At 37.9% G+C, this 27,960-nt stretch overlaps 1 protein-coding gene and 1 non-coding gene across 3 annotated transcripts in view; both read left to right on the forward strand.

Annotated features, from left to right (window-relative positions):
• The window catches only part of LOC106870866 (diphosphomevalonate decarboxylase), a 70,597-nt gene extending 47,205 nt beyond the window's left edge, over positions 1–23,392 (forward strand). For both annotated transcript variants that reach the window (XM_089353970.1, XM_089353969.1), the window contains exons 5-11: positions 5,026–5,175; positions 7,299–7,353; positions 8,209–8,524; positions 12,039–12,161; positions 18,647–18,808; positions 20,847–20,912; positions 22,125–23,392. In XM_089353970.1, the coding sequence (XP_089210096.1) occupies positions 5,026–5,175; positions 7,299–7,353; positions 8,209–8,524; positions 12,039–12,161; positions 18,647–18,808; positions 20,847–20,912; positions 22,125–22,205 (953 nt within the window). In that variant the 3' untranslated portion in view covers positions 22,206–23,392. The remainder of the gene's footprint in view (positions 1–5,025; positions 5,176–7,298; positions 7,354–8,208; positions 8,525–12,038; positions 12,162–18,646; positions 18,809–20,846; positions 20,913–22,124) is intronic.
• A 518-nt stretch (positions 23,393–23,910) lies between these two features.
• LOC128248228 (U6 spliceosomal RNA) lies at positions 23,911–24,020 on the forward strand. Its single transcript, XR_008264514.1, has one exon. It is a non-coding gene; the product is annotated as a U6 spliceosomal RNA (small nuclear RNA).
• Positions 24,021–27,960: the final 3,940 nt, after the last annotated feature.

Consider the following 27,960-nt stretch of genomic DNA (forward strand, 5'->3'; position numbering starts at 1 on the left):
CTGATCTTTTGAATACCTTAGCATCATTACTGTCCTCGCCTTTCCTGCTTTATATTCTTCGGTGATCGATGCTATTGGAAGTTGCAGCATGGGTTTTCCATATAGTGCAGTTGTATTGAGTGGTTTCGGCAGACCAAGCCATTTTCTGATAAACACACTGCATCTTTGTTCTATCCTTTCTACTCTACTCAAGGCTATTTCGTACATTTGCAATGGCCACTTTATCCTTGGATACAGTCCAAATTGCAGTATCCAACATTTGAATTTTCCCGGCAGTGTTGTTCTGTCAATTGCCTTCAATCCTTGTTCTACTAACTCGTGTGTCTCTTTCCCTTGCTTCTTATCATTTAATAAGTCGCTATACCATCTGCCGAGACTCTTTACTGGTTGTTCTTTCACCGTTGGTATGTCTTCACCTCCTATCCTGAATTTCACTTCTTCTTGCACTCCTTTCACGAAAGCCACGCTTCGAGATTTTTTGGCTTTGAATTTCATTCTTGCCCATCCTATTAGTTCATCCAACTGCTCTAACGTTCCCTCTGCTGCTTCTCTACTTTCCGATAGTAGAGTGATGTCGTCCATAAAAGCCCGTAATGGTGTCTTTATAGCAGCTTTCTCACAGTTTGTTGACCTTAGTAACATCTCCATGACTAGCACGAATAAGATGACTGATATCGTGCATCCGGCTGCAATACCTACTTCTAGCCGTTGCCACTCCGTTGTGAACTCTCCTGCTGTAAATCTCATCCTCATGTTGTCGTAGTAGGACATGAGCATTCGTTGAACATCTTTTGGAATCCAAAAGAAGTCCATCGCTGCTCTGATTACCGCGTGTGGAACAGATCCATATGCATTGGCAAGATCTAGCCAAACAATGTGCAGGTTTTCCTTCAGTTGTTTTGCACAGGTGATAGCTTCCCAGATGGCAAATGCGTGTTCTATGCACCCAGGGATTCCGGGGATTCCTGCTTTTTGGATTGCTTCATTAACGTACCCGTTATACTGTACGAATCTTATGATTCGTCTAGCAATGATTCCAAACATGATTTTCCCGTCGGTATTTAATAATGAAATTGGTCTAAATTGTCCTAGTGTTTTTGCATCTTTCTCTTTAGGTAAATAGATACCTTCAGCTATACACCATCGCTCCGCTACGTGTTTCTTCTTCCACATTTCTCTTATCAATGCAAATAACTGTAAACACAATTTCGGGCAATACATGTAAACCTTGTAGCTCACACCGTCGTTCCCTGGTGAACTTTTTGCTCTTGCTTTTTTTATGAACTCCTCTATTTCTTTCCGTTTGATGTCACTCAAATCGAAAAATACCCTTGGTTCAGGTGGTTTCTTCAGTCCGTGCATTTCTGGGAGTACTTTATTTCTGTCAGAGTCGCTGTACGTCTCTTTAAGATGTTGTTCGAGCTCTTCTTTCGTGCAATCCAATTTTCCGCTTTTACTTTCAGTAAATAAATGTTTCGCATATTGATAGGGATTGTTCACAAAGCTACGATAGTTCTTTTCTCTCTCCTTTCTTCTGTTCTTCCTTCTTTCTTTTCTCAGTAGTTCTCGATGCCTCTTTTTTATCTCTTCATATAGCTGCTTTAGCCCTTCTCTTTCCTCCTCCTTTGCATCCCTCCATCTGGTTCTGAGTTTTTTTTTCTCTTCTCGAATCTTTGCAATCCGTCTTTCTCTCCTCGATGGTCCGCTCTTTGCCGGTGATTCTACCTTTCCTGTTGTTTCCAGTCCAAATCTTTTCTCTCCTTCCTGGTAGATTGTATAAGCCAGGTTCTCGAGTTTTTGTTCGTCGTCGCCTTTGAATTTGGTGGTCATTCTTGCTACCTTGTTGTCGAATTTTTTATAACTTGCTGCGTCATTTGCTTTCGGCCACTTAATCTTTGTCTTCTTCATGCCTATCACTGTTTGTGACTGTTCTAATTCAACTGTGGAATGTCCCTCGCTGTGGTTATTTTCCCGGAGGTTCTGGCCACACGTCTTATGGTTCATCAACCCGCGCTGTTGAATTACTTTCTTCTGACATACCTTCCCTTGGTGGATTCTGAGCCCGATGTAACTAGCAAACACCTTTCCGCAGCAGCTGAATTCCTCGTCTACCAATCCTTTACCGCATCCTTTCTCATTATCCATTTGCGGTCCAAGTCTGTTTCGTTTTTTTCCATCCCTATTTGATCCTTTATTCTCCCCCCGTGGTCCGGGATCATGGGGGCATGATTTCCCATGCTTTTTCGTTGCAATTTTAACCCGGATCGGGCTGCAAGCCCATTGATCCTTCGTTACGCTGTTGTACTGTCACGCGTCTCTCCGCTTTGTCATCCCTCTTTCTGGATTGTCAGCAAGTCTTTCCCTGCAGTCAGTATCTGAGGAATTTCAACCATGTTTCGTGGTCTGCTACCACAACAGCTCCTTTAGAGAAGAACCACCAATATACAATTCAAACAATGAAGGAAACCAATCACCATCAAGAAAAGCTTACTCTACAAAATACTTATTTAAAAATCTATCAAATCTAAAAAAAAAGTATAAAATCCATAAAAATCTATAAAATACTAAACTAAAATGTAATTCAACTTAGTAAATTGATAAAATAGAAGGTAAAGTGTTGACTACGCGCGTTTTGTGGCCACATTATAGCAGAAAGTACCAGTTCAATTCACAATAAATTGATAAAGATTATATTCTACTCAAAATATAGTCACTCATCAGGTCTCTGGAAAAAATAAGAATTCAAATAACGTATCTTACTAAATAAATAATAAAAATATCAGTACTTATAGGAAAGCTCTCGTTAGTACAATAAATGAAATGTAAACACTCAATACTAATAATTCAAGTTAAAGGTATGATTCATCTAAAATAATATCTGTGGACTAATGGTAAACATCTTTATGAACAGAAATACATATAAAAAGATAGTGTTATTAAATAAATAAATTCTAACGTTAGACAATATCAGTAAAATAAACAGCATCACTTATCTTATTGATGATCTCTTGTGAACTCTAATTTTAAACTTAATGCATAGAATTTATACGAAGTATGTTACGTGACAATATGGCATTCACTTTATCCTCTCTTTCAATTTCTGCTCTCTTCAAAGCATAAAGAAATCAAAAGAATTTTACGGAAATTAACAAACAATCATATGATCCCATATATGTCGAGTTGACAACATTGCTTCTTCAAATGAAAGAATACTTCTGTGCAAATTATGTTATTTCTTGCAGTGTGCACGTGCAAATTTAAAGCTCAAATCCAATTGAAATGATCTTTTGCTATTGTGTAATTTGTGTTTGTGATGAGGGTATTTAAAAACCTGATCTTCGATATAAACTTGAAAGAAAGTTTCCCCAGAAATCCTGTCCTTTACCTCTTCTTTCTAGCATGCCCAAGGTGACATTTTTGCTCCCACACCTTATTTTTTTCCTAAATTTCTTCCAATTTCCATGTTTGTGAAACAGGACATTAGGATTTCACCCACAAAACACATTCTCAATATTTTCATTTTCTCCTTCTCCACACTAAATTCATTTTTTACTTTCTTCAAAAATTTTTTCTTGGTAATCCATGGAGAAAAAACAGAGAGTACAAATCTTTAAGAATTTTACCCATCTTGCCACTTTCAAAAAGCTATACACTTCCACTGTTTCATTTTTAGCTTTTTGGAAAGCGGAGCAGTTTCTTCAGAAATAATGTCGTCTACTTGTTGTTTCTAGCATGTTGGGTTTTCTGGTGGTGGTCTGATATTTTTTAAGTTTACTGTTTCAGTAGAATTCTACGCATGTGGGAAACATCTGATAAAAGTGAAAGTGAGTAGGTGATGGGTGGGCGAGGTGGGGGAAAGGGCATTGAGTATTTCTTTTAGAAAAATTAAAGTATAAAAAATATGTGTATTTCCCAGATTCGTAATCTCTATATTTTTCGATGTAGTTAACAAAAAAAAAAAAAAAATTTGGAAAGTTACAAATTAAGAAATTGCGGTGAGGATGGGAAGAAATTAAAATTTTGAAAACCTGATTTCTGGACAGAATCGTATTAACCCCCTTTTATACGATGAAACAATACATAGTTTGTGATCCTTCTTAAGAACAGAAAGCACTTTCATGCAAACCCATGCAAATCCCCCCCCCCCCCCCCATCACTTTTAAACAAACAATAACTTCCATTATGCCATTAGCTATATATCAGTGGTACCGATTCTACCTATAAGAAAGGAGCAAACAATGCAATGTGCCTGTAGTTCATAACACCCAGGCAATGCTGGAATGCATTGCTAGTATACATGTAAATACACACACACACATGGCTGAATTAGAACATTGAAGGAAAATATCTTTCATTGGTGATATTTAGTCCCATTCTGAATATGTTGCTTTATAAACAACCTAACATTTCCTTTCTCTCTTATGAAATTGATAAAATCAGAGCTCGGCAGTGTACTGCTGTTTATGGAATCAACTGAAGTCCTTCGAGGTGGGTTCCACAGCATAGCCATAGTCGAATGAGTGAAACCAGTAAAAGAATGTTTGTTTATGTATCTGTATTATGTGTGTATGACTATGCATATCAGGGATGTGCCACCTAGGTAGGCCAGGTAGGCAGTGCCTACCTTGAATAAAATAGATTGATAGCAACATTTTCCTCTCGTGGCAAAATATGCACCTAATTCAATAAAATTATGAAGGTTAGTCTGATTACTATGCATAAAATGCAAGATGTTTTATTTTTTTGCAGATTAGGTAGGCATAATTCAGCCCTGCTTTTCAATCTCAGTATTTAAGCTACACATAGTACTGCTGTACTATGCTGTGTACATTTCTACAACACTGTTTTCTTTACATGCTATAAAGGCAGAAATAGATCTGCCTTCAACTCAGTCGCACACCTGTGTTTCGCTTATTTCTTGTGTGTTTTACTACTTAAAGGTCGCCAACTGCCTACTCTGAGTAATTACTGACAGCACTTGTCTGATGTATATGTATTACATATGATTTATTATTTTTTTTCCAGTTAAGCATCGAGCCTTTCGGTGTAATGGTGAGAAAAATGGCAAAACTAACAAAGAGGACATGTTAAACTGGCATCTTCATATTTGCTCTGAGAACAACTTTCCTGTTTCAGCTGGTTTAGCTTCATCTGCTGCAGGATATTCTTGTTTAGGTAAGATCATCTCCATTTTTAAAATCCTTTTGTGACCACATTTCTAATAAAATACACTGCCTCTGTGTTGAGTTTCAATTTATTTTGAAAAGATTCAAAAATTTGAAGATATTTAGTAATGCAGGTAACTTTGTCATTAAATTTCTTTGTGAAATGTCTTTTAAGGGAAAGTTTTTACGATGGAACATTTTAATTTGAATATTTTAAAACTTCAAAATGAGAAGTTTTATATCAGGTTAGGATTAAAATATTTAAACTACCTGTCATCTCATTTTTTTTGTTTTTAATTATTTTTCTGCAACAATTTGCAAATGGCTAACTGTGCAGGATATATGCCATTTAAATGGCATATATATCTCCTGAAATTTGAATGTCAAACAGCCTCCTGCCCCACTTCTCCCTTCTAAAGATCTCAAAGAAAAGAAGGAAATGCTTTTGTAAGTTGATGATTATGGAATTGGACCTGTTTACAATAGGGTAGAAATGTAGTATATTTTGATGTACACATATATTTGAAGAAAAACAGTACAGTTAATATAGCAGCCAGATTTCTCAAATTACACTTTACTATTTGGTGATGTTTCTGATACACAAAAAGATGAGATGGTCACAAGTGGAACATTTTTCATGATAAGTCTGATCTGGGATTGATCTGGGTTTAAAAAATGACAACCAAGTTTCCTTTGAACCACCTAAAGACAGCTTTTATGAGATTGCTCAGATTGTTAGAAATAGCAGCCAAATTTCCCTCAGAGCTCACCCTATCATCTCAAGGACATTGAATTGAAGTAGTCATATCTCTGCAAATATGTGTGTGTGTGTGTGTATATATATATATATATATATATATATATATATATATATGATGATGATGATGAAGGCGGTCCACTTGTGACAGAGGAAGACCATTACTGACCATTGCCCTTGCAAAATACTACTAATGCCTGTGCATGAGGTTATTGCGCCAGAAGTTGGCTCCACTTAGGTTTACATCTGTAGATTCCATGATTGCTGTGGCACCCTCCTACTCAATCAGACATCAGATAGTCACCTTGCTGGTAATTGCACAACCCAAAATTTTAGGTCCAATATTGCTTGCACAGAACCTAACAGACCTCCACCCTACAGACATGATCCAGAGGTAAGCCAGAGCAAGATATCCAGTGCCAATATAGGTTGCAGGTTCAGGAATGTGAGAGTGCCATGATCTCAAGCACAAGCAAAATATCCCCAAAATGTTCAATGTCATTCCCTGCATATCTTTACAAAAGCTAATGGGTGTCTCACTTCTGAGCACCCATGCAGTCATTTAGAAGGCAGTGTTTCTCATACTGTTTATAATATTTATTTGTAAGGTAAACTTGTAATGTTCTTATCTTCTAAGCCGCTGAGGTATGTAATACAGTGCAGTGGTTGATGTTAGGAAGGGCACCCAGCTGTAGAAACTGTGCCAAATCAGACTGGAATCTGGTGCAGCCTTCCAGCTTGCCAGCCCTGGTCAAACCACCCAACCCATGCCAACAATAGACGTTAAATGATGATGATGATGATTCAAGAGCATAGATTTATACTCTGAAGATCAGATAATCTTTTTTCATCTTTTGATACAAGACCAAACTTTTGACTTTGATTATCCCACACAGTAAGCTTATCTATTAATCTTTGGATGTGTAATACTTTAAGGGAGTGAAATATCTCAGGTTTTCATAGTTAAACCACTCTGCTTAGAATTAAGCGAGAAAGCCAGAGCAAGAAATTGTGTCTTCTGTGGCCATACTGGAAGTGTATGTTTACTTGTTAATTACTAGCATCTTTTGACTAGCATTGCAGGGACAACTGTCTTGAACTGTTCTTGCTATATGGCAACCTAACTTTTGCTGATGCCATTAAAAAAGCACTAAGTGCATACTGTAAAGTGGTTGGCATTAGGAAGAACATCTCATTCATAGAAACTATACCAAACAGATGTTGGAGTATGTTGCAGTCTCCTGTTAAACATTCCAACTCATGCCAGCAGAAAACATGGATGTTAAATTGTGATGATGATGATATATATTTACATTCTATTGATTTTTTTTTTGTCTCTGAACAAACTAACCTATTAAATTATTTTTACCTTTTAGTTACTGCAATGGCTAACCTGTTTGAAGTAGAAGGTGATCTCTCTGGCATTGCCAGGTAAGACTTTGGAATGCTTTAATCTTTCTGTGACAACATTTGTATTGAAATACACTGCTTATGTGTTTCGATTAGTTTTGAAAATAATAAAAAATTATTCATAGGAAACTCTAAGAAATCCAGACTGTAGTATTAGTAGTAGCTAATAGAGAGAGAGAGAGAGAGAGAGAGAGAGAGAGATAGATAGATACTGTGAGGTGGAAATGAGGTGTTGATAGATTTTACAGTTGGCAGGAGAAGCCAACTACCAAAATACCTGTTCCGATAATATGCAAATTTCTAAATTTTAAAATATCACCCCATCTCAATTTACATGAATCAAATATATAGGTATATTATTCAAGTGACCTGCTTTATTTACACATTTACTATTTTAGTTTTATTAGTTACACATTCTGTCAGATTAAACCACTACAAGTACCAGCTTTTGCTACTTTTCTAGGACTGCATTTTCTGTTTTTTTAAAATTTGGGTTACTTGCTACTTCAAAATTAAAAATTTTTTTGTAAGTAAAAAACCTATTGAATATCATATTAAATTATTATCAATTAAGTAAATTAGAACTAATGTACATACAATACTGTAACACACATTCCACTGTTTTTTGAAAAATTTTATCTTCCAGATTTGATGAAGTAAGATTTCAGTCAGTTACTCCCTTCCAAATTTGTAGAGGAGGAGTTAGTTGATTATTTGCTTTTTATATATTTAATATATATTTAAAAGTGTACTGCTTTTGTCCTTTTTCAGTGCTCTCTCATAAAAACTACTACTACTACTACTACATATATTATCTGTTATTTCTCTTTGTAAGCTGTGGCTGCTTCATCATTAAACCTATTGTTTTTTCTCCAGGTTAGGCTCAGGAAGTGCCTGTCGGAGTATGTATGGTGGCTTTGTGGAGTGGGATTTAGGACATTGCAGTGATGGATCAGACTCATTGGCCAGACAGATTGCTCCCTATGATCATTGGCCAGAATTAAGAGCATTACTGTTGGTTGTCAGTGAACAACCCAAAACTGTTAGTAGCACAGTTGGTATGCAAAACAGTGTAAATACTAGTGAATTACTACGCTCTCGAGTGGAGTGCATAGTACCTCGTAGATTAGCAGAACTGCGGGCATCCATTGCAGAGAAAGATTTTGAGAAGTTTGCTCAAATTTGCATGAAGGTAAATTTTAATGCTTCTTTTTGCTATCACATGAAATTGTATCAAATGTTCAATATTGAGAATGTAATAAATAGAATATCCCTTGTAATAAGTACCAGTCCTATTCCAGTAATATGTAATTCAGGCCATAGCCTAATGAAAACAGAACACCAAATGCACACTGTAGATAAGACTGGCTTAAAAAAAAAACATTTATTGTTGCAAAACATCAGCAGTAACATTCTTAGGCCCAGGAACGTAATGCATACTATAACTATAATCATTTAACATCAAAGCCTATTTCTGCATTCTAGGTTAGCACATTTGCGAATACCCTGCTCTTCTCCAAGTAGTGCAATCAAAGGTTTATTATGATCAGTGGCCCCAAACATATTGATGGAATCACTTAACACCAAATAAAACTGCAAGTGCTTCTTTGTCCAACTGAGAATAGTTCTTTTCAGCTGGTAACAGAGTATGTGAGGCAAAGGCTACAGTACGAACAGTACTGTCATCCATTTGATGACAAAGGGCTGCACCTAGCCCTGATGGAGATGCATCACATTGTAACATTAAACGTTTATGCAGGTCATAATGCACAAGTACAGCTGAACTAGTAAGTAACTTATTAGCTGTAGCACACACTTTCTGATGTTCAACATTCCACCCCCAAAGGGAATCTTTATGCAATAAGGAATATAAGGGTGTCAGCACTGTTGAAATATTTGGTAAAAAATGACGATAATGTGATAACATTCCTACAGATGATCTTAACTCACTATTGTTTTTAAGTTCTGGTGCATTTAAAATAGGCTGCGCTTTATCACTCTTTATTTGCAAACCATCTTTATTAAGTAGGTAACCAAGATAACAAACAGAATCACAAAAAAACTCACATTTGTTCTTCAGTTTTAATCTGTTTTTGTGAAGACGATCAATTATGATGGATAATGTATGAAGATGTTCATCATCGGAATACCCAGTGATTAGTAAAGCATCTCGGTATGCAAGCATGAGAATTGTCATCAAGTTCAATCTGGGAATATGCATGACCGAGTGCAATTTTTGTGAACTTTTGGCTCCCCACCAGAGTGGCATACAAATCTTATATTTTAAGTAACGAGTACTTGTCTAAAACAGTTGACTGGTTGACTGTAAGTTTATAATCTCCACAAATGTGCACTGAGCCATCTGGTTTCATCACCGGTACAATGGGAGCTGCTCAATCAGAATATTGAACTGGAACAATAACACCTAACTGTAAACGTAATTCAGCTTCCACTTTTGGCTGCAAAGCGTATGGAAGTGTTCGAGCTTTACAAAACCACAGTGATGTGTTGGAAAATAATTTTATGTTTGCTTTAAATCCATTCAATTTTCCAAGATTGGTGTCAAACAAAGTACAGTATTCCTTTTTCAGTTACTCCAACGATGGCGTATCACAAACAGTTTTAATCATGGTGAGTATACCAGGTAATTGTCATAACCAATCACGACCCAACAAGTTTGGACGATTTCCAGTGGTTACATATACGGGTAGAACATTGCAAACTCCAATTATTGGGATTTCTTGCCCAGTATATGTTTTTAAAGTTGAGTAGTTTGTAGAAAGTGGTGGTAAGCAGCTGACAGAACGAGTGGTAACAATAGAGACTGAAACGCCTGTGTCAATTTCCATGCGTACTGACTGACCTTTAATTATCACATCGACAATGTATGGAGGCGGTTGGACTGTAGTGTTAACAGTAGTGTTTAAAACTGAATTTAAAGCGAAATCTTGGTCTTGGTTTTCCAGATTTGTTTATATCATATGCACTGAATGTTTTTGTGAAGACGAAACTGTGTTCATTGTTCTTTGTACGACAAACTCTGGCAAGATGTCCCGTTTTACCACATAAATGACAAACAGTTTGCTGATGCTGGCACTCAGATGGAGAATAATGTTTAACTTCACAATGATAATAAGTAAACTATTTTTCTGTAAGACTAGATGGCCAAGTTTTTAAAGATGTAATAGGTTGCATAGCATCTGCCTCTGTTTGTATAGAAAATTTAGTTAGCTGATGCGAAATGTTTTCGCTTTGACAAACTATAGCACAGGGTCTTTTTCCCAAGTAAGTTTTAATTCGTCTTCTGAAAGCAATTTAGAACAGGCAGTCTCATCACGAATACCGGAAGGCAGACATTGCAAAGCCATTTCATTTTCAAACATTTTTGGAGGAATCAGATTGTACTTACACTCAGGTAAAGCTTGTATTCTGGCAATGAAATCATTGCAATCTTCTTCAGGTTTCTGTGTACACATTTTTAGCAGATCCTTAAAGTTCATTCAGTAAACCAGTCACTTTAGTTAATGTGGCAGATTCCCTAATTCTCAAGGCGTTGAAGTGTCTTTGTCCTTCCTCACTGAGAAATTGGCGTAATAACTTTATTTTGTGACATTCTGATAAATTAATGGTTGGTTGTAGTATCAGAAACAGTTCTAAATAATCCAAAAATGAAAGTTTCCAGCGATTCCATATAGCAGGGGATGGTTTGTCTGAAGTAGTACTCCACAGTTGTGGGGGTAAATGCAGCATAGCACACATGTCTATCCTCGTCGCCAGTCCTATTGCAGTAATATGTAATTCAGGCCATAGCCAAATGAAAACAGAACACCAAATGCACGCTGTAGCTAAGACTGGCTTAAAAATGCATTTATTGTTGCAAAACAATTTACAGCAGGTTTTATATATAGAAAAAGAACCAATCAGAATTAACCATCATGCATACATGCACACGTGTGATAGACTGAATGACAAATAACACATAGTTGTAACACTTTGATATGTAACTATGTACAAACTTTGTGATTCTGCCATCCATTCAAAGGTACAATCCATTTAATGGGTTTTATAATCCATTTAATGGTTTCTGTCTGCCCAGTTTCACTCACAAGGTATGGGTTGAACCAAGGCTATAAAAAATGGCATTTAGCCAATATGCCATTTTCATCTTTTGACTGGTATTCTTGCAGTTACCATCCTTACTTTTTCTTCCTGGTATAATGTATCCAGCTTTGTTTTGTACTCTATATTCATCAATTTTTGACAGTGAAATTAGATGGAATGTGGTTTTGACTGATTCATTCCTTCTACTGTATTACTACTAAATAATTTATGTTTGGCACAAAGGCTTTCAGTTCCATTTTTAATTATTTCAGTATGGTCTCTAATTCTCTTAAGGAACCAAGTACCAGTCAAGTATCAGGGTTGATATAATTGACAATTCCCTTCCTTCAAACTTGAAGCCTTGTGTCTATTTAAAAAATTAACATTAGAGACTCTTGTCATTATTATAATTAACAGCTGGTGCTAGACTTGATTTGGATGATGATGATACTCCTGAACAAATTTGTTTTGTATAAATTTAAGAAAAAGAAAAAAGTAAAAACCCACCAGCATCATTATTACTTTTGCTTTTATTGCTGTTGTTTTAATTAAAAACTTTTGTTTAGTAATCTTTCTTCTTTGTTTTATTGTTTTGTTTTTCTCAGGAAAGCAACCAGTTTCATGCGATATGTTTAGATACCTACCCACCTATTGGCTATTTAACAGAAGTTTCAGACCAAATTATAGCACTGGTGCATCGTTTCAACAAGCTTTGTGAACGTTTGAAGGTAAGAAAGGAAAAAATTAACTCTCTCTCTCTGTATGTATATGCATAAGTACAAACAAACATACATACATGCATGCATGTGTGCACGCACACACACACACAAACACACACATGGGGTTAAGTAAGCTTGTGAGCAATTATAGAGTGAATTTTAGTGCTTATAAATCTAATATTCTCCTATCCTTCCTTAATACCGGTTCCCATATGCTACTCATATCTGCACTCAATCTGCTTAGGAGGTTGTTGTGTCTTAGCATATGTGCTGGTTCTTTTAGTTTTCGTATTTTCCAGTGGTGTTCATCATCATCATCATCATCGTTTAACGTCCGCTTTCCATGCTAGCATGGGTTGGACGATTTGACTGAGGACTGGTGAAACCGGATGGCAACACCAGGCTCCAGTCTGATTTGGCAGAGTTTCTACAGCTGGATGCCCTTCCTAACGCCAACCACTCAGAGAGTGTAGTGGGTGCTTTTACGTGTCACCCGCACGAAAACGGCCACGCTCGAAATGGTGTCTTTTATGTGCCACCCGCACAAGCCAGTCCAGGGGCAATGGCAACGATCTCGCTCGAAAATCCTACAGGAGCCAGTCAGGCGGTACTGGCAACGGCCACGCTCAAAATGGTGCATCTCATGTGCCACCCGCACAAGAACCAGTCCAGGGGCACTGGCAACGATCTTACTTTGCTTGCCGGGTCTTCTCACGCACAGCACATTTCCAAAGGTCTCGGTCAGTAGTCATCGCCTCGGTGAGGCCCAATGTACAAAGGTCTTGCCTCACCACCTCAGCCCAGGTCTTCCTGGGCCTACCTCTTCCACGGGTTCCCTCAACTGTTAGGGTGTGGCACTTTTTCACGCAGCTATCCTCCTCCATTCTCACCACATGTCCATACCAGCGCAATCGTCTCTCTTGCACGCCACAACTGATGCTTCTAATGTTCAGCTTTTCTCTCAAGATACTTACACTCTGACGGGTATTCACATTGACATTACACATCCAACGTAGCATACTGGCTTCATTCCTTGTGAGCTTACGTATGTCCTCAGCAGTTACAGCCCATGTTTCACTGCCATGTAGCATGGTTGTTCGTACGCATGCGTCATACAGTCTGCCTTTTACTCTGAGTGAGAGTCCCTTTGTCGCCAGCAGGGGTAAGAGCTCTCTAAACTTTGCCCAGGCTATTCTTATTCTAGCAGCTACACTTTCAGCGCACCCACCCCCACTACTAACTTGGTCGCCCAGATAGCGGAAGCTATCGACTACCTCTAGTTTTTCACCCTGGAATGAGATAGAAGTTGTTTCCTGTTTGTTTGCAGTCTTTATTGCACCTGAACATCTGCCACAAACAAAAACTAACTTGCTAGTTAACCTGCCTTTGATGTTGCTGCACCTCTTATGTGTCCATAGCTTGCACCGGGTACATCTTATAGAGTTACTACCTACTCCTTTTCTACATACTGAGCAGGGCCATCTACCTGAGGGGGTTTGTGTTTTATCTACCTTCCTACTTATTAGGATTTTGGTTTTAGCTAGGTTGACTCTAAGGCCCTTCAATTCTAGACCTTGCTTCCACACCTGAAACTTCTCCTCTAGTTCTGATAGTGACTCTGCAATTAGGACAAGGTCATCAGCATAGAGGAGCTCCCAGGGGCAACCTGTCTTGAACTCCTCTGTGATTGCCTGGAGGACTATGGTAAATAAGAGGGGGCTGAGGACGGAACCTTGGTGGACCCCTACCTCTACCCGGAATTCATTGCTGTACTCATTTCCAACCCTCACCTTACTGGCAGCATCTCTGTACATGGCTCGCACAGCTCTCACTAACCATTCTTCTATCCCAAGTTTCCTCATTGACCACCAGATAAGGGATCGGGGGACCCTGTCAAAGGCTTTCTCCATGTCAACGAAAGCCAGGTACAGAGGTTTATCCTTAGCTAGGTATTTCTCCTGCAACTGTCTCACTAGAAATAAAGCATCAGTAGTGCTTTTACCTGGCACGAACCCAAACTGCATCTCATCTAAATTGATTCGCTCCCTAATTAGTTGGGCTATGACCCTCTCTGTAACTTTCATAATCTGATCTAACAGCTTGATGCCTCTGTAATTATTTGTATCTAAAGCGTCACCTTTACCTTTGTAGCAGTTGACTATGATGCTGCTACACCAGTCATTGGGTATGACTCCTTCGTGTATCACCTGGTTCGTAATACGGGTGACTAGGCTATAGCCAACACTGCCAGATATTTTGAGCATCTCTGCAGTGATTTCTGATGGGCCGGGGGCTTTCTCGGTCTTCATACTCTTAATTGCTTTATCTACCCTGGTACTATCAACTCGGATAGCTGGTCCCTCTATTGGGTCGACATACGGCAGGCTCTCTTTCTCCCATTCATTCTCTTTATTAAGCAATCTATCGTAGTGGCATCTCCAGACCTCTTTCTTTGCATCCTCATTTAATGCAAGCGTACCATCATCCATGCGAACACATTTCTCTCCTACAACATCACTATTCTCTCTCCTACACTGTCTTGCAACACGAAATACCTCGAGTCTTTGGTCCTCACGGCGCAGAACATTGGCAAATCTTTCCTTATCTGCTTCCCCTCTGGCTAAATAAACCTGTCGCCTAGCACATTGGTACAATTCCCTGCTACCACCGTTCTTCCAGTCCTTCCAAGCCTGTTTCTTTTGTCTAATAGCCCTGTCTACCTCCTTGTTCCACCACCACGTTACTCTGGGTCGGGAGGGGACCTTACACCACCCACAAATCTGGTCGGTGGCTTTCAACAGGTTGTCCCGCAGAAATCTCCAATTGTCTTCCACGTTGTATGATGCTATATCCCCTTCTATTTCGTTAAATGCTTCAAGTAACTTGTCTCTAAGTCTCTGTCCGTTTGCAGGGTCTTTAAGTTTCCACACCCTTCTCCTCCAAGCCTGTCTAATTCTGGGCACCCATTTTGCCTTGATCCCAAAGTCGCTAACTACTAATCTATGTTGTGGGGTACATTCTTCGCCAGGGTAGGTTTTGGCATTTATAAGCCGCCCTCTTTCCCTATTTCTGGCGAGGATGTAGTCGATTTGGCTAGAGTGTCTGCCGGAGCGGTAGGTGACTAGGTGACTGGCAGGTTTCCTGAAGTTGGTATTGCAGGCCATAAGATCGGTTGCATCACAGAACTCCAGCAGTCTGGTTCCCTCCTCGTTGCGGGAACCGAAGCCATAGCCTCCATGTATGCCATGGAAGCCTCCAGCACGACGTCCGACATGACCGTTGAAGTCTCCAGCCACAAAGAGAAGGTCCCTGTCACTCGTCGACGAGGTAGTTTGCAAGAGGGTGTCATAGAATTGGTCTTTCAGACCATCTGGTAGCCCCGGTTGAGGTGCATAGGCTGAGATGACAGTAGCTAATCTATGATGAAGCACTAGTCTGATCTTAAGTACTCTGTCACTTACTCTAACGACCTCGATTACCTTATCCACCCATTTCTCCACTAGAAGTATTCCTACGCCCCCGACCCCGTCAGTGTTCCCTGCCCAGAAAATCTTGTACCTGTGTTCTTTGCCTGTGAGGAACCTCGCAGAACCTCCTCTCCATCTTACTTCCTGGATGCAGCACATATCTACACGTCTCCGTTCAAGCATCTCAACAATTTCACCAGATCTACCTTTCAGCGTGCCGACGTTGAGAGTGCCAATCCTAACAGTATGGGTGTTGGGGGTGTGGGCCTGTAGCCTGGGAAGGGGAAAAGCAGTGTCGTGTACCTGAAAAGAAAACTTGCAATTGGAAGAATTCATAAGCAAAACAGTACCTACAACCTGCAAACATTTCTCAAACTTAATGCGCTACCCAAAGGTAGGGGAGAGGATGGCCAAGGCCACTAGATGGGTTCCGGGAGACAGCCGAGGTTGACAGGATGACAGAGGAATGAACTTCCGGTGGAGGGGGTGGGAGGGTGGGTTACCGTCAGCGAGTAGATAGGGCTCTTAATTGTAGATTTTAAATATTTGAGAGACAACAATGCATAAATCGTAATTTTTAAAAGAGCAATGAATTTAGGAAGCTTAGAAAATGAATAAGTATGAATTTAAGACAACAACTGAATTCAATTGAATTTCATGGAGAGAAACAAGATAAATGATAGAGGGCAAACTAAAGCGCGAAGGTACGAGATGTTTGAGGCCGTAAATAAATAAAAATCTCTATCTTATCTGCATCTTGGCGATTTCGTCGTAGTATGTCAGCGAGATAATTTAGAATGGATTTCTCATTTATATATAGCCAGAACCTGAAGACCTTAAGGAAAAACTACGAGAGAGAGAGAGAGAGAGAGAGAGAGAGAGAGAGAGAGGATGGAGGGGTAGACAGAGGCATGGCGGGAGAAAAGATCATCATCATCATCATATATATATATATATATATATATATATATATATATATAAAGAGAGAGAGAGGGGGGGGGACCAGTCAAGCAGCACATCACGCTGTAATTCTTGGTCTGAGAAATCAACACTTAAAAGCCATAATTTTAAGGAGCGATAAAAATTTTTGAATAAAGGAAAATGGGTAGGGGTGGGTAGGTACCGCCAGCGAGTAGATAGGGCTCTTAATTGTAGATTTTAAATATTTGAGAGACAACAATGCATAAATCGTAATTTTTAAAAGAGCAATGAATTTAGGAAGCTTAGAAAATGAATAAGTATGAATTTAAGACAACAACTGAATTCAATTGAATTTCATGGAGAGAAACAAGATTAAAGCGCGAAGGTATGAGATGTTTGAGGCCGTAAATAAATAAAAATCTCTATCTTATCTGCATCTTGGCGATTTCGTCTTAGTATGTCAGCGAGATAATTTAGAATGGATTTCTCATTTATATATAGCCAGAACCTGAAGACCTTAAGGAAAAACTACGAGAGAGAGAGAGAGAGGATGGAGGGGTAGACAGAGGCATGGCGGGAGAAAAGATCATCATCATCATCATATATATATATATATATATATATATATATATAAAGAGAGAGAGAGAGGGGGGACCAGTCAAGCAGCACATCACGCTGTAATTCTTGGGCTGAGAAATCAACACTTAAAAGCCATAATTTTAAGGAGCGATAAGAATTTTTGAATAAAGGAAAATGGGTAGGGGTGGGTAGGTACCGCCAGCGAGTAGATAGGGCTCTTAATTGTAGATTTTAAATATTTGTGAGACAACAATGCATAAATCGTAATTTTTAAAAGAGCAATGAATTTAGGAAGCTTAGAAAATGAATAAGTATGAATTTAAGACAATAACTGAATTCAATTGAATTTCATGGAGAGAATTCAATTGAATTTCATGGCTCTGTCTATTATTTTAACTTCATCCCACGGGGGGATGTGGTCTCCATTTTTCCATACATGATCAGCTATACCCGATTTATCAATATCTCCTCGTGTCACAGCTTTGCGATGTTCGTCTGCCCTTATTAATTGGAGTGGATAGTATGTTTTTGGGGTAGTTGTTGCTTAATAGATTGTTACTGAGTCTGATCATTTCTTCGTGGTGTGTATCACGATTGCTACGGAAACTAAAAGCAGCAGCACATATGCTTAGGACAAAACAACCTCTTAAGCACATCAAGTGCAGATATGAGTAGCATATGGGAACCGGTATTAAGGAAGGATAGGAAAATATTAGATTTATAAGCCCTAAAATTCACTCCATAATTGTTCTCGGGCTTACTTAACCCCAAAATTCCAAGTTCGATTCCAGGCACAGACCTGAATAATAATAGTAACATCGAAAAATACCTTAGGAATGAGAATCGAGGTTCGAAATTTCCCCAAGACACCTGATGAAAGCTGGAGGGTATATCAGCCGAAATGTGTTAACAACAAACAAGATGAGGACAAATATCCATCAAATGTAAATGTACATAATTCCCCATCTCTTAAATATATAACTGTATATTTATTTAGTTATGTTTTTTTCTTTTAGTTAGAGAATTGGTGTGCCCATGGCTGTTTACAGGGCTTTCTACACTCATGAGTCATGGGATGGAGTAAGAAAGGTCTCCTAAGGAGACCTTTCTTACTCCATCCCATGACCCATTCAGATTTCTCTATCAAATGTAATATGTATTTATTCACATTGCTTTGAATTAATCCTGTATTATCTTGTAGCTTTGAGATTGTGATGATGTGCTTGTTTATTTTTAGAATGACATTGTAATAGGCCAGATCTGGTTGGTTTGAACATAAAACAGGTAAAACATTTAGGCTAGATGTAGCCAGCTTAGATGGGAAAGGGTTGAACTAGAGGAGGCCGAGCACAAATGCTTCCAACAATATGGATCCCACTGAAGGTACCCAAAACTAGGTGGGAACACACAAAAGTGGTAGCTGGTTAAGCTAGACAGCCATGTAACCTTTCTATAAACACACACACACACACACACACTCTCTCTCGTGGTAGTAGTTGTTAATAGTGTTATCACATTTCATTTTAGGTTGCCTACACATTTGATGCTGGACCAAATGCTTGTCTTTTCCTGATGGAAGAAGATGTTCCCCGATTTCTTTCTTTGATTCGACATTTTTTCCGTCCAGTGAACAATGGATTTGAGAATTTCATTCATGGGTTACCTGTTGATGTTCCAAGAGTTACAACAGTATGTGTGTGTATATATATATATATATATATATATATATATATATATATATATATTTATATATACTTATTTATGATTTAGTGTGTTTTGTGTATGTGTGTGCATATATATCTATGTTTGTGTACCCTTGTTCCGATTCCTTTGATGATTATAAAATGAACATCACCATCATACAAGCATAGTTTGTTTCAGTCTCCTGTGAAAAACATGTCTAGCCAACGAGGTATATGCTTTGCTTGAAGATCAATGACAGGAAAGGCATCTGACCATAGAAAATTTGCCTAAAACGCCATCTAATTTCTGGAAAAAAGAAACAGTAAAAGTTATCTCCCTTACCTTTATTATCTCCCTTCCATCATTATTACATGAAGTAGCCAAACATTCTGTTCCCAAGTCTTACATGAACATTAAAGTCTTTTTTTTAATCAGTGTTTTTTTTTTTATTAGTGTATCTAGTAGTACATTATTAGATCCATGTCTGTCCTAACAGAACAGACCTATGATCAACAATCTAACTTCTTGTCTATCTATGAGTTTTGTATTTCCTTAAGACAGCATATGCTTTGAAAAAATTTGTTTAGCCGTTTTTGAGATTGTAGGATATAATTCAACTTCTGAGTTCAAGTCAAGGTTGCAACCGTATAGAGTTCTCCTCATTGTAATACATATATATAAATTGTATATTTGAATTGTTATCTTTTCCAATAAATATGCATGCAGTTATTATTTACTCCTTTATTCTACAGGGTGTCCACAAGGTCTGGTAAATAAAATCATAACATAAACAATTAAATATAAGAAATAATAATTTCTTAAAGTATGTGTTAATCCTCATGTACCCAGACTTTGTGGACACCCTGTATAACTATTTGGTCGTGAATGTCAATGTCTTTCAACACATTCTACAACTTCATTGCACTTGATAGTGAATCAGATGTCATTATCTATTCACAAGAGAGCCCTGATGAACAAAGCTATTAAGGATATGTCCATCCCAAGTCACCATCAACTGGGGTCGACCGTTTATTTGCATGTGTTTGGAGGCTTGGATAATTTTTTTTTGTGTGAAAGATTCACAACAGTTCATGCTTGGAAGTGTCTCTTTGTCATGCTGCTGTTGTCCAAGGAAAGGCACGGGTGGTGTGGAAGGTGTTACTGTTAAAATGGAAAGGGCTGGTTTGCAAGATTACTAGAGTGCAGAGTGTTGGAACAAATAACATCAGACATTCTGCCCAATGTTTAACAACTCTACCCTTATATATGTGTGTATGAGTGAGAGAGTACTTTTCTGTTAAAGACTGTAAAGTCTGTCTAAATGCAGCATGGCTGTGTCGTTAAGATTTCTGCTTTACAACTCTGTGGTGTGGGTTTATTTTCCATCACATAATTTCTTGTACTATTGCCTCAGCTTGTTCAGTACTGCTTGATTGAAACTCTGTAGACGAAAACTATGTGGAAGCTGATTGGAATGACATTTTTTTGAGGGGAAGATTTAAACCAGTGCTTCATTTAACATCATCACATGGTCCTCGGATGCTTTTAGTATTAGCTCTCATGCGATGGCGAATTTGCAAAGCGATCAGAGCATAAGATCTGTTCTGGTTGTCTTTTCTTTCTGTTCAAATCCTGCCATGGTCAGCTTTACCTTTTATACTTAGTGAGTCATAAAACATGGCAGGGAACAAGAAAAAAATTACGTCGTGGGAGGTAACTCGTATAAGCAGATTCATCTGAGTTGTCTCCTTTGCTCTTTTTTTTATGTTTATATTTGTGAAATTATTTCAAATTATTTCTTTAGGGAATATGCTTGCTAATTCTAATTCATTTCTAGCTGATATTTATTATTATTATTATTATTATTATTATTATTAAGGCGAAGACCTGGCTGAATTGTTAGCACACTGGGCAAAATTTTTGGCAGTATCAATTGCGCACTGGGGTCAATGTAATTGACTTACCCCCTCCCTTGAAATTGCTTGCCTTGCATGAAAATTTAAAACCATTATTATTATTATATATCTATTTTTTCTTCTTTCAGGAAGACGTATTGAACATTTCCATAGGTGTGATGCCAGACTCAATCCATTATGTCATTTATACAAGTGTATGTTTTGTTTTATTCTGCTCTTAGAACATCACAGTTGATAGTTGAATTCTTTAATGATTTATCTATGTGAAACTAATGTATATGCTAGTTTAGCACTTTGCAAGCATATTTTGGCATTGACCCAATTATATTATTTTCTCAATAAAAATTCGAGCCCAAACCTATATTTTGCTGATGAACTCCACCACCCCGAACTTAATGAAATAAAAATTTTGGAAAAAGAATTAGTTCATAAAAGAAAAATACATAATTTTGAAAATAGTGAATAGCATCTCTTTTTAAAATTGAATTTTTATTAAATTTTATTGTAAGGTATTTTATTTCACAGAAATTTAGAATTTCTTTCAAAGAGACACTGTACCAGTTAACTTAATGTTTGCTTTTTAATATATTAGATATATTTACTAGAAATTAGTATGTAGTGGATAAAAATATTAGTCACATAATTATTTCTATAGTTATAAGAAACAACCCTAAACTTGTTCTGGTCTTGTTGTGTCCTTATTACTGCAGCCTAAGTTTCTCTGTATATACCAGAATAGTGATGCAGGAATTACTTTGTATCCAGTTTGATAAAGCAATAGATGAGGTCAGTGAATCTACAAAGCATAGTGGTTTGGCTGGTGGACTCATGATTACAAGTATATATGTTTGGTGTCCTTAGGTAATGTGCTTAATTTCATGTCCCCAGTTCACCCAGCTGAAATTGTGTGTTGTCAAGTAGTTCATCATCGAGTATTGGCCAAAAGTTATGCAATATCTAAGGAGTCAACAAACCCTTCATAGCTACAAAGCACTCTTTAAATGAAGTTCAGATCAGCACAGTAAAGTTAATGCTGCACTTACCAGTTATATTGTACTATCATGCTTTACAGCAGTGGCTACTTCTAATGGATCCTATGTGTGGCAAGGTGGACTGGGCTGTTTCAGCCAGTGTTTGATAACTGGAAATAATCTGTTTAATCTTCTGGCTAGTGGACGAGTACTCCACTGGTTTCATAAGAAAGAACGAATTTACAAAATTCTTTAGCACACTCTTTGTTTCTGTGCCTCTTCCCTCTTTCTATAGTATTCTCTTTTTCTCTCTCTCTCTCTCTCTCTCTCTCACTCTCTCTCTCTCTCACATGCACACACACACATACACTTTCTCTCTCAGTACGTAAAATGTTGGGTTTATTATTATAACAATATGTTCTTGTTTTCTTGTAGGTTGGAATTGGCCCTCATAAACTGGAAGGGAGTGAACATTGCTTGCTAAATGACAAAGGTTACCCCAAACGATGTCGATGAATGATTCAAGTGATTATGTACAGCTGCCTACTAGTATTCAGTTCAACACTGCAAGTCATCTATTTCAACAAAAGCTGCATTTAATTATGACATATTATTTCTCTATTCAGTTGCAAGAGAATGGAATAAATAATATTTCCGGCTCAGTAATCTCCTCAAACTTTGTGTTAAAACTCTCTTTCTTTCTCAATCACTTACTTGACTTTTTTTTTGTTCCAGTCTTTCCTTCTTGATAGACTCTGCACACATAGAAAGAGAGAGAAAAAAGAAAGTGCGTTTATTTTGTACACAAGTAAAAAAAAAAAAAGAAAAAAAAATTAAAGTGGAGATAGCATCCCAATCAAAAGAAAAATGTAAAACAATTTAGGGGTGCTACTCTTTTGAAGTTTTGCACTTTCTCTGCTGAAACCTTGAACATTCTTTGTTGAAACAATGAACTTTCCCTGTTGAAACAATGAACTTTCCCTGTTGAAACAATGAACTTTCCCTGTTGAAACAATGGACTTTCCCTGTTGAAACAATGGACTTTCCCTGTTGAAACAATGGACTTTCCCTGTTGAAACAATGGACTTTCCCTGTTGAAACAATGGTCTTTCCCTGTTGAAACAATGGACTTTCCCTGTTGAAACAATGGACTTTCCCTGTTGAAACAATGGACTTTCCCTGTTGAAACATTATTGAATTTCCCCTGTTGAAACAATGGACTTACCCTGTTGAAACTTTGAACATCTTTGAAAGTATACCATCTCAAATTTCCTTCAGATTGAAAGTATTATTATTATTAAGATAAATTTCAAGGCTTCTTGTATTTATTAGATTTTTATTTTGGTGTTATAATCTTCATTTTCAACAAACTTTTTTTTAAAATATTGTTTTTACATTAATAATCAGGTTTTAGAGGAAGGAAAATGCTGTCATGATATTGAAATGTCTAGCAACAAAGGTGATAAATTTGTATTAAAATGTTATATACATAACTTGGTAAAGTAAGCGCTACTATTCATCAGTAAATTATGGATATGTATTGTTATGGTACAACAATCGTGGATGGTAATTTTGATTCAAGATGGTTTATATTCTTTCTGAAAATATTTTTTTTTTAATTCAAAATAATTGAAATTTTAATTTCAGTGATAAAAAAATTTCACTCTTTATTATTAAATTTTATTATGATATTAGTTTTCCAATTTTGTATTTGAAAACCATTCATTTTATTTAGTGTCTTGACACTTAAAATTTTGACTTGATTTTTGCCTCACTTCAAAATGTTCATAACATGAAGTGATATTCCTAGCTCAGTTAACTACAGGAAGGATTAAACCTATTTCATAGCTTTCTTGTAGGTTATTTCAGCATGGTGTGTGTGTGTATGCTTGTTTCAGTCATTTGACTGTAGCCATGCTGGAGCACTGCTTTTGTCGAAAAAATCAACCACAGCACTTATTCTTTGTAAGCCTAGTACTTATTCTATTGGTCGCTTTTGCTGAACTGCTAGGTTACGGGGGTTTAATACCAACATTGGTGTCAAGCGATGGTCGGGGGACAAACACAGACACATAAGTATATATATATATATATGTATATATATATGTATATATGACGGGCTTCTTTCAGTCTCCATCTACCAAATCCACTCACAAGGCTTTGGTTGACTCTAAGCTATAGTAGAAGACACTTGCCCAAGGATTCACGCAGTGGGACTTAACTCAGAACCATGTGGGTGGGAGGCACACTAAAACTGGAGCAATACAGAAAAGATTAGCATGGCCCTTGTGCAAGGATGACATGCAAATTTATGAAGTGTTCTATATTTCTACTAGTGGTGTTCCAACATGGCTACAGCCTTAGGGTTGAAACATCTAAAAGAATAGAAGAATAAGGAGAGAGAGAGAGTGAATTACAAAATTCATTAGAATGTAAGCATATCAACAAGTAGGACACTAACACTGGCTGGGTATCATAACATTGAATTCACAGGAAGGTATGTAAAACAACCATTAAGTGTCATTTGTTGGTAGTATATTGCAGGTGTATGTGTGTGTGATACTAAATCCAATAAAAACTACATCCGACCCAGGGTTGGTTTCAGGTGTAGCATATTTTTAAAAGAACAACAGAACAAGTGGGGTTTAAAATCTACGACAGCCGTAGTAAATGTGAAAGTAAATTAAATTATGAATTGTGTAGGGAGCCATCCCATATCCAGCTGCAGATTCAGCATACAAACAAAATACATACACTGTGTATGTGTGATTAGGAATTACATTACTAGAACTGCTTTTAAAATGTAATTTACTTTCATGTGTGCTGCTCTGTGGCACATCAGCAAATAGTTTTCACTCTGTTTGCATATAATTCATAGACCTGTTGAAGGTGTGTAATATCTCCAGGATTTTGTATCCTCTGAGAGATTTTTGTGTTGTCTGCATAGTTTTATTGGTGTAGTGTAAAGTCTCCCTTGGTTTTACTACAAAATCTTGCATACCATTATATAATGTATGTTGTGTATTCACTTGTGGAAATAATACAAGAAACGAACTTTAAAAACAACAGCGAGAATTTATTCCTCTGTTAAATAGTACAAATAGAATATCACAAATTCTAGTGGTTGTATAGTTCATCCATTATTTGGATAATTCAGCTAGGTCCGTCGTTGGTTACATGCGCTCCATTATATTAATTTTGTTCTAGTGAATAACGGCAGGAAAATAACACGACTCGCCTTCATGAAAATCGCTCACTCCTCTGCTCATAGATGATTTGTTACACCTATTTATAGAAGGAGGGTAGGCTCAGATTAGTTGTTTGAAAATGTATTATGTGCAACGTGACTGGATCTTTGCAATACTCAATACGCACAATACTCAACCAATCAAAGCAGAGGATTTGATCAGTGTTCAAAACTCACATGATAGGTAAGACGACCAGTCGTTACTGAGCAGCTGAGGGCATGTCTGAGAGGGCCACTGTGGAACACTACTCATTATATGTGTTTCCTTAGAGATGACTCTATTGACTATCAGTGCCTGATTTCTATCTTTTAAAAACTCGTCTAGCCAGTCTCCAAGTTTTCCAACTATGCCAAGATCTCGCAGCTTGTGATGTATAACACCAAGGTCAACTTTATCAAAGACTTTTGCAAAGTCGCGATATATGAGTGGGTGCTGAAAAGTTCTTGAACACATTCTCCTCTCAGATTAACACACCTGTTGCAGCTGTCCTTCAATTTTCCTAACCCCTGTAAAAAGAACTTGGAAGGTTGGGCCTCCAACCAGGCCTCTGTAGTGACCACTTCTGAATTGGAGTGAAATTTTGTTCCCTTGAGATGTTTCTTCAATGGTGGAAAGAGGATAGTCGGAGGGGACCAAATCAGGAGAATTAGGTGGGTGGTCTACCACTTCGAAGCCAAAGTCGTGTATTTTTTGTAGAGTTTCATGTGCTGTGTGTACTGCTGTATCGCCCTGCGAAAACAGGACATCACGGCTCAGCTTTTTACGGCGTTTCTACTTCAAAGCTTCACGCAATTCGTCCAACAGAGACATATATACTGTGTTGATGGTGCGACCTTTTGGCAAGTATTTTCTGAGGAGATTCTGTCTTGTCCCAGAACACTGAAGCCTGTATCTTTCCAGCTGACTTCTGGGTCCGAAACTTCTTGGGACGCAGTGAACCACTGTGGAACCACTCAATTGATTGCTGCATGGTCTGGGATCATAATGATGAAATCAAGTTTCGTTCATAGTGACTAAACGAGTCGTAAAATCAGCCTCTCCTGCTGCAAACCGGTCAAAAATCGTTGCAGAAAGCTATCTCATGTCCAGAATGTTGTGAATGATGTGGCCAACTCTTTCGCGGGAAATCCCCAGTGTTTCAGCTATGACTTTAGCTGAAATCCGGCGGTCCTTGAGAATCATGACGTGCACAGTGTCGGCTTTGTCTTCTGTGGTTGCAGGAGTTGACCGACTTGACCGGGGTTCATTTGTGACCTCGAATTGACCAGTCCCAAACTTTGACACCCAAATTTCCACTGTGGTGTAAAGTGGGCAGCAATCCTTCAACATTTCCTTAATCTCGCCATGGATTTCCGCTGCTCCTTTGTCTTGCAAAGGAAAAAACAAACAAACAAACAAACAAAAAGGAAATTTCACGACTGCAGTGCTTCAATTTTACCAAAATCCAGTGTAGGAGCTGCCATCATGCGTTAAATCTACAAAAAAGAGAAAAATATGTTGTATAACATCAATAGTTTTTTTTATATCTCCTAAACAGTTGTCCTACTTCCCCTGTAAAGGTAACAGCACTACCCTTTCGCGATACCTTTAAAGCCAGGAACTTTTCAGCACCCTTTCGTCAGCACCTATGAGTTGTTGGTCCTATCTTGTAGCGCACTAAGCTAAAGTAAACTTTAGAGTTTAACTTACTTATTTTTATAACCCAGACTCCTTTTTCATGGAATTGTTGCAGATGTATCTCAATCGCCATCAGTGTTGTTTTCAAGCGGGACTTTCACTATTTTTGAGATGTTTGTTCAAGCGGTTTGCAATTTTTGTTCGTCGTCTCATGAGAATTTTCCTTCCCACGGGGATCTCCTTGTGTGTGTCGGCCTTGTGTCCTGGGACAGAATTGTATATGGCTTGCATTACGGACATTAAGTGTTTACGCTCGATGTCTATGTTTGGTGTGGTGAGACATTTAAGTCAATCCTGTTTGAGGATGTCTTTCTGGATCAATTTCCAGTTGGCTTTATGGAAGTTCAAACTGGAGAGATTTCGGGTGCTTCTTATAGGCTGTATTCTGCAGCTCCATTTGGTTCATACGTAGTCAGCTCTATTATATTGTGATCAGAGACTAGTGTCTGTGTCATTTTCACATATTTTCCTTGGTTGGTTGGAGCACAATTTGCTTCATGAACGAAGCATTGATAAAGTTGAATAAGGATTCCACCTATTCTTTTTAGTAGTGTGTCTTTCCTGAAAGCATGAGGGCCTCGGGCTATCCCACATTGAGGAAGTTGAAGTCACCTACAAAGAATACACCGATGCGTTGTTCCAGTTTGGTGAGAACTTTTTGTGAGGTAGTTTTCAAACTTGTCTGTGTGATTTAGATCATCTGGTGGGCGATACAACTTGATATTGTAAATATGACAATATCAAGGTTGTCTTATGTGTATAATTTGAATATCACATAGTGAATTTGAAGATGACAGCAGGGCCTGGATCATGAGGTCCTTACAGATGTATACTACAACTCCACCGTAGATCTTTTTTACCTGTTCATATTGCAGCATATTTCGGTATGTGTACTGCACCCCCTATATCAGATCCAATATGCGTTTCCTTAAAGATGCTATGCATAGAGCTTGAATGCATGCAGCGAGATATTTCAGGAAAGAGATTTTTGTTGAGGAGCAATAGACTTTTGACATTCAATAGAAATATTAGTGTGACGTCATTGTTGGTATTAGTGTTGACCATCCTGTATATGTCAACTCTGGTGGTGGGTGTGATTTCAAGTCTGTGCTTAATATAGCCAGATTGTTTAGTTCTTTTCATATCCGGTTGAAGCTGGTTGTTTAGAGTAGCACGCATATCGTTTTTGATTAGCCATGAAGGCTGTACATAGAGTAGCAGAAGCTAGGGCTGGACAAAGACATTAATGAAAATATGGTAGGATGACACAGATGAAAAATGAGAGGGGCGCCAGCGCCCACCGACTGGCAACCCCTCGAAAACATTGTTTCAATACAAATCATTTA

This window comes from Octopus bimaculoides, chromosome 6, assembly GCF_046866305.1.
Source record: "Octopus bimaculoides isolate indiv1 chromosome 6, ASM4686630v1, whole genome shotgun sequence".
Taxonomy (NCBI): domain Eukaryota; kingdom Metazoa; phylum Mollusca; class Cephalopoda; order Octopoda; family Octopodidae; genus Octopus; species Octopus bimaculoides.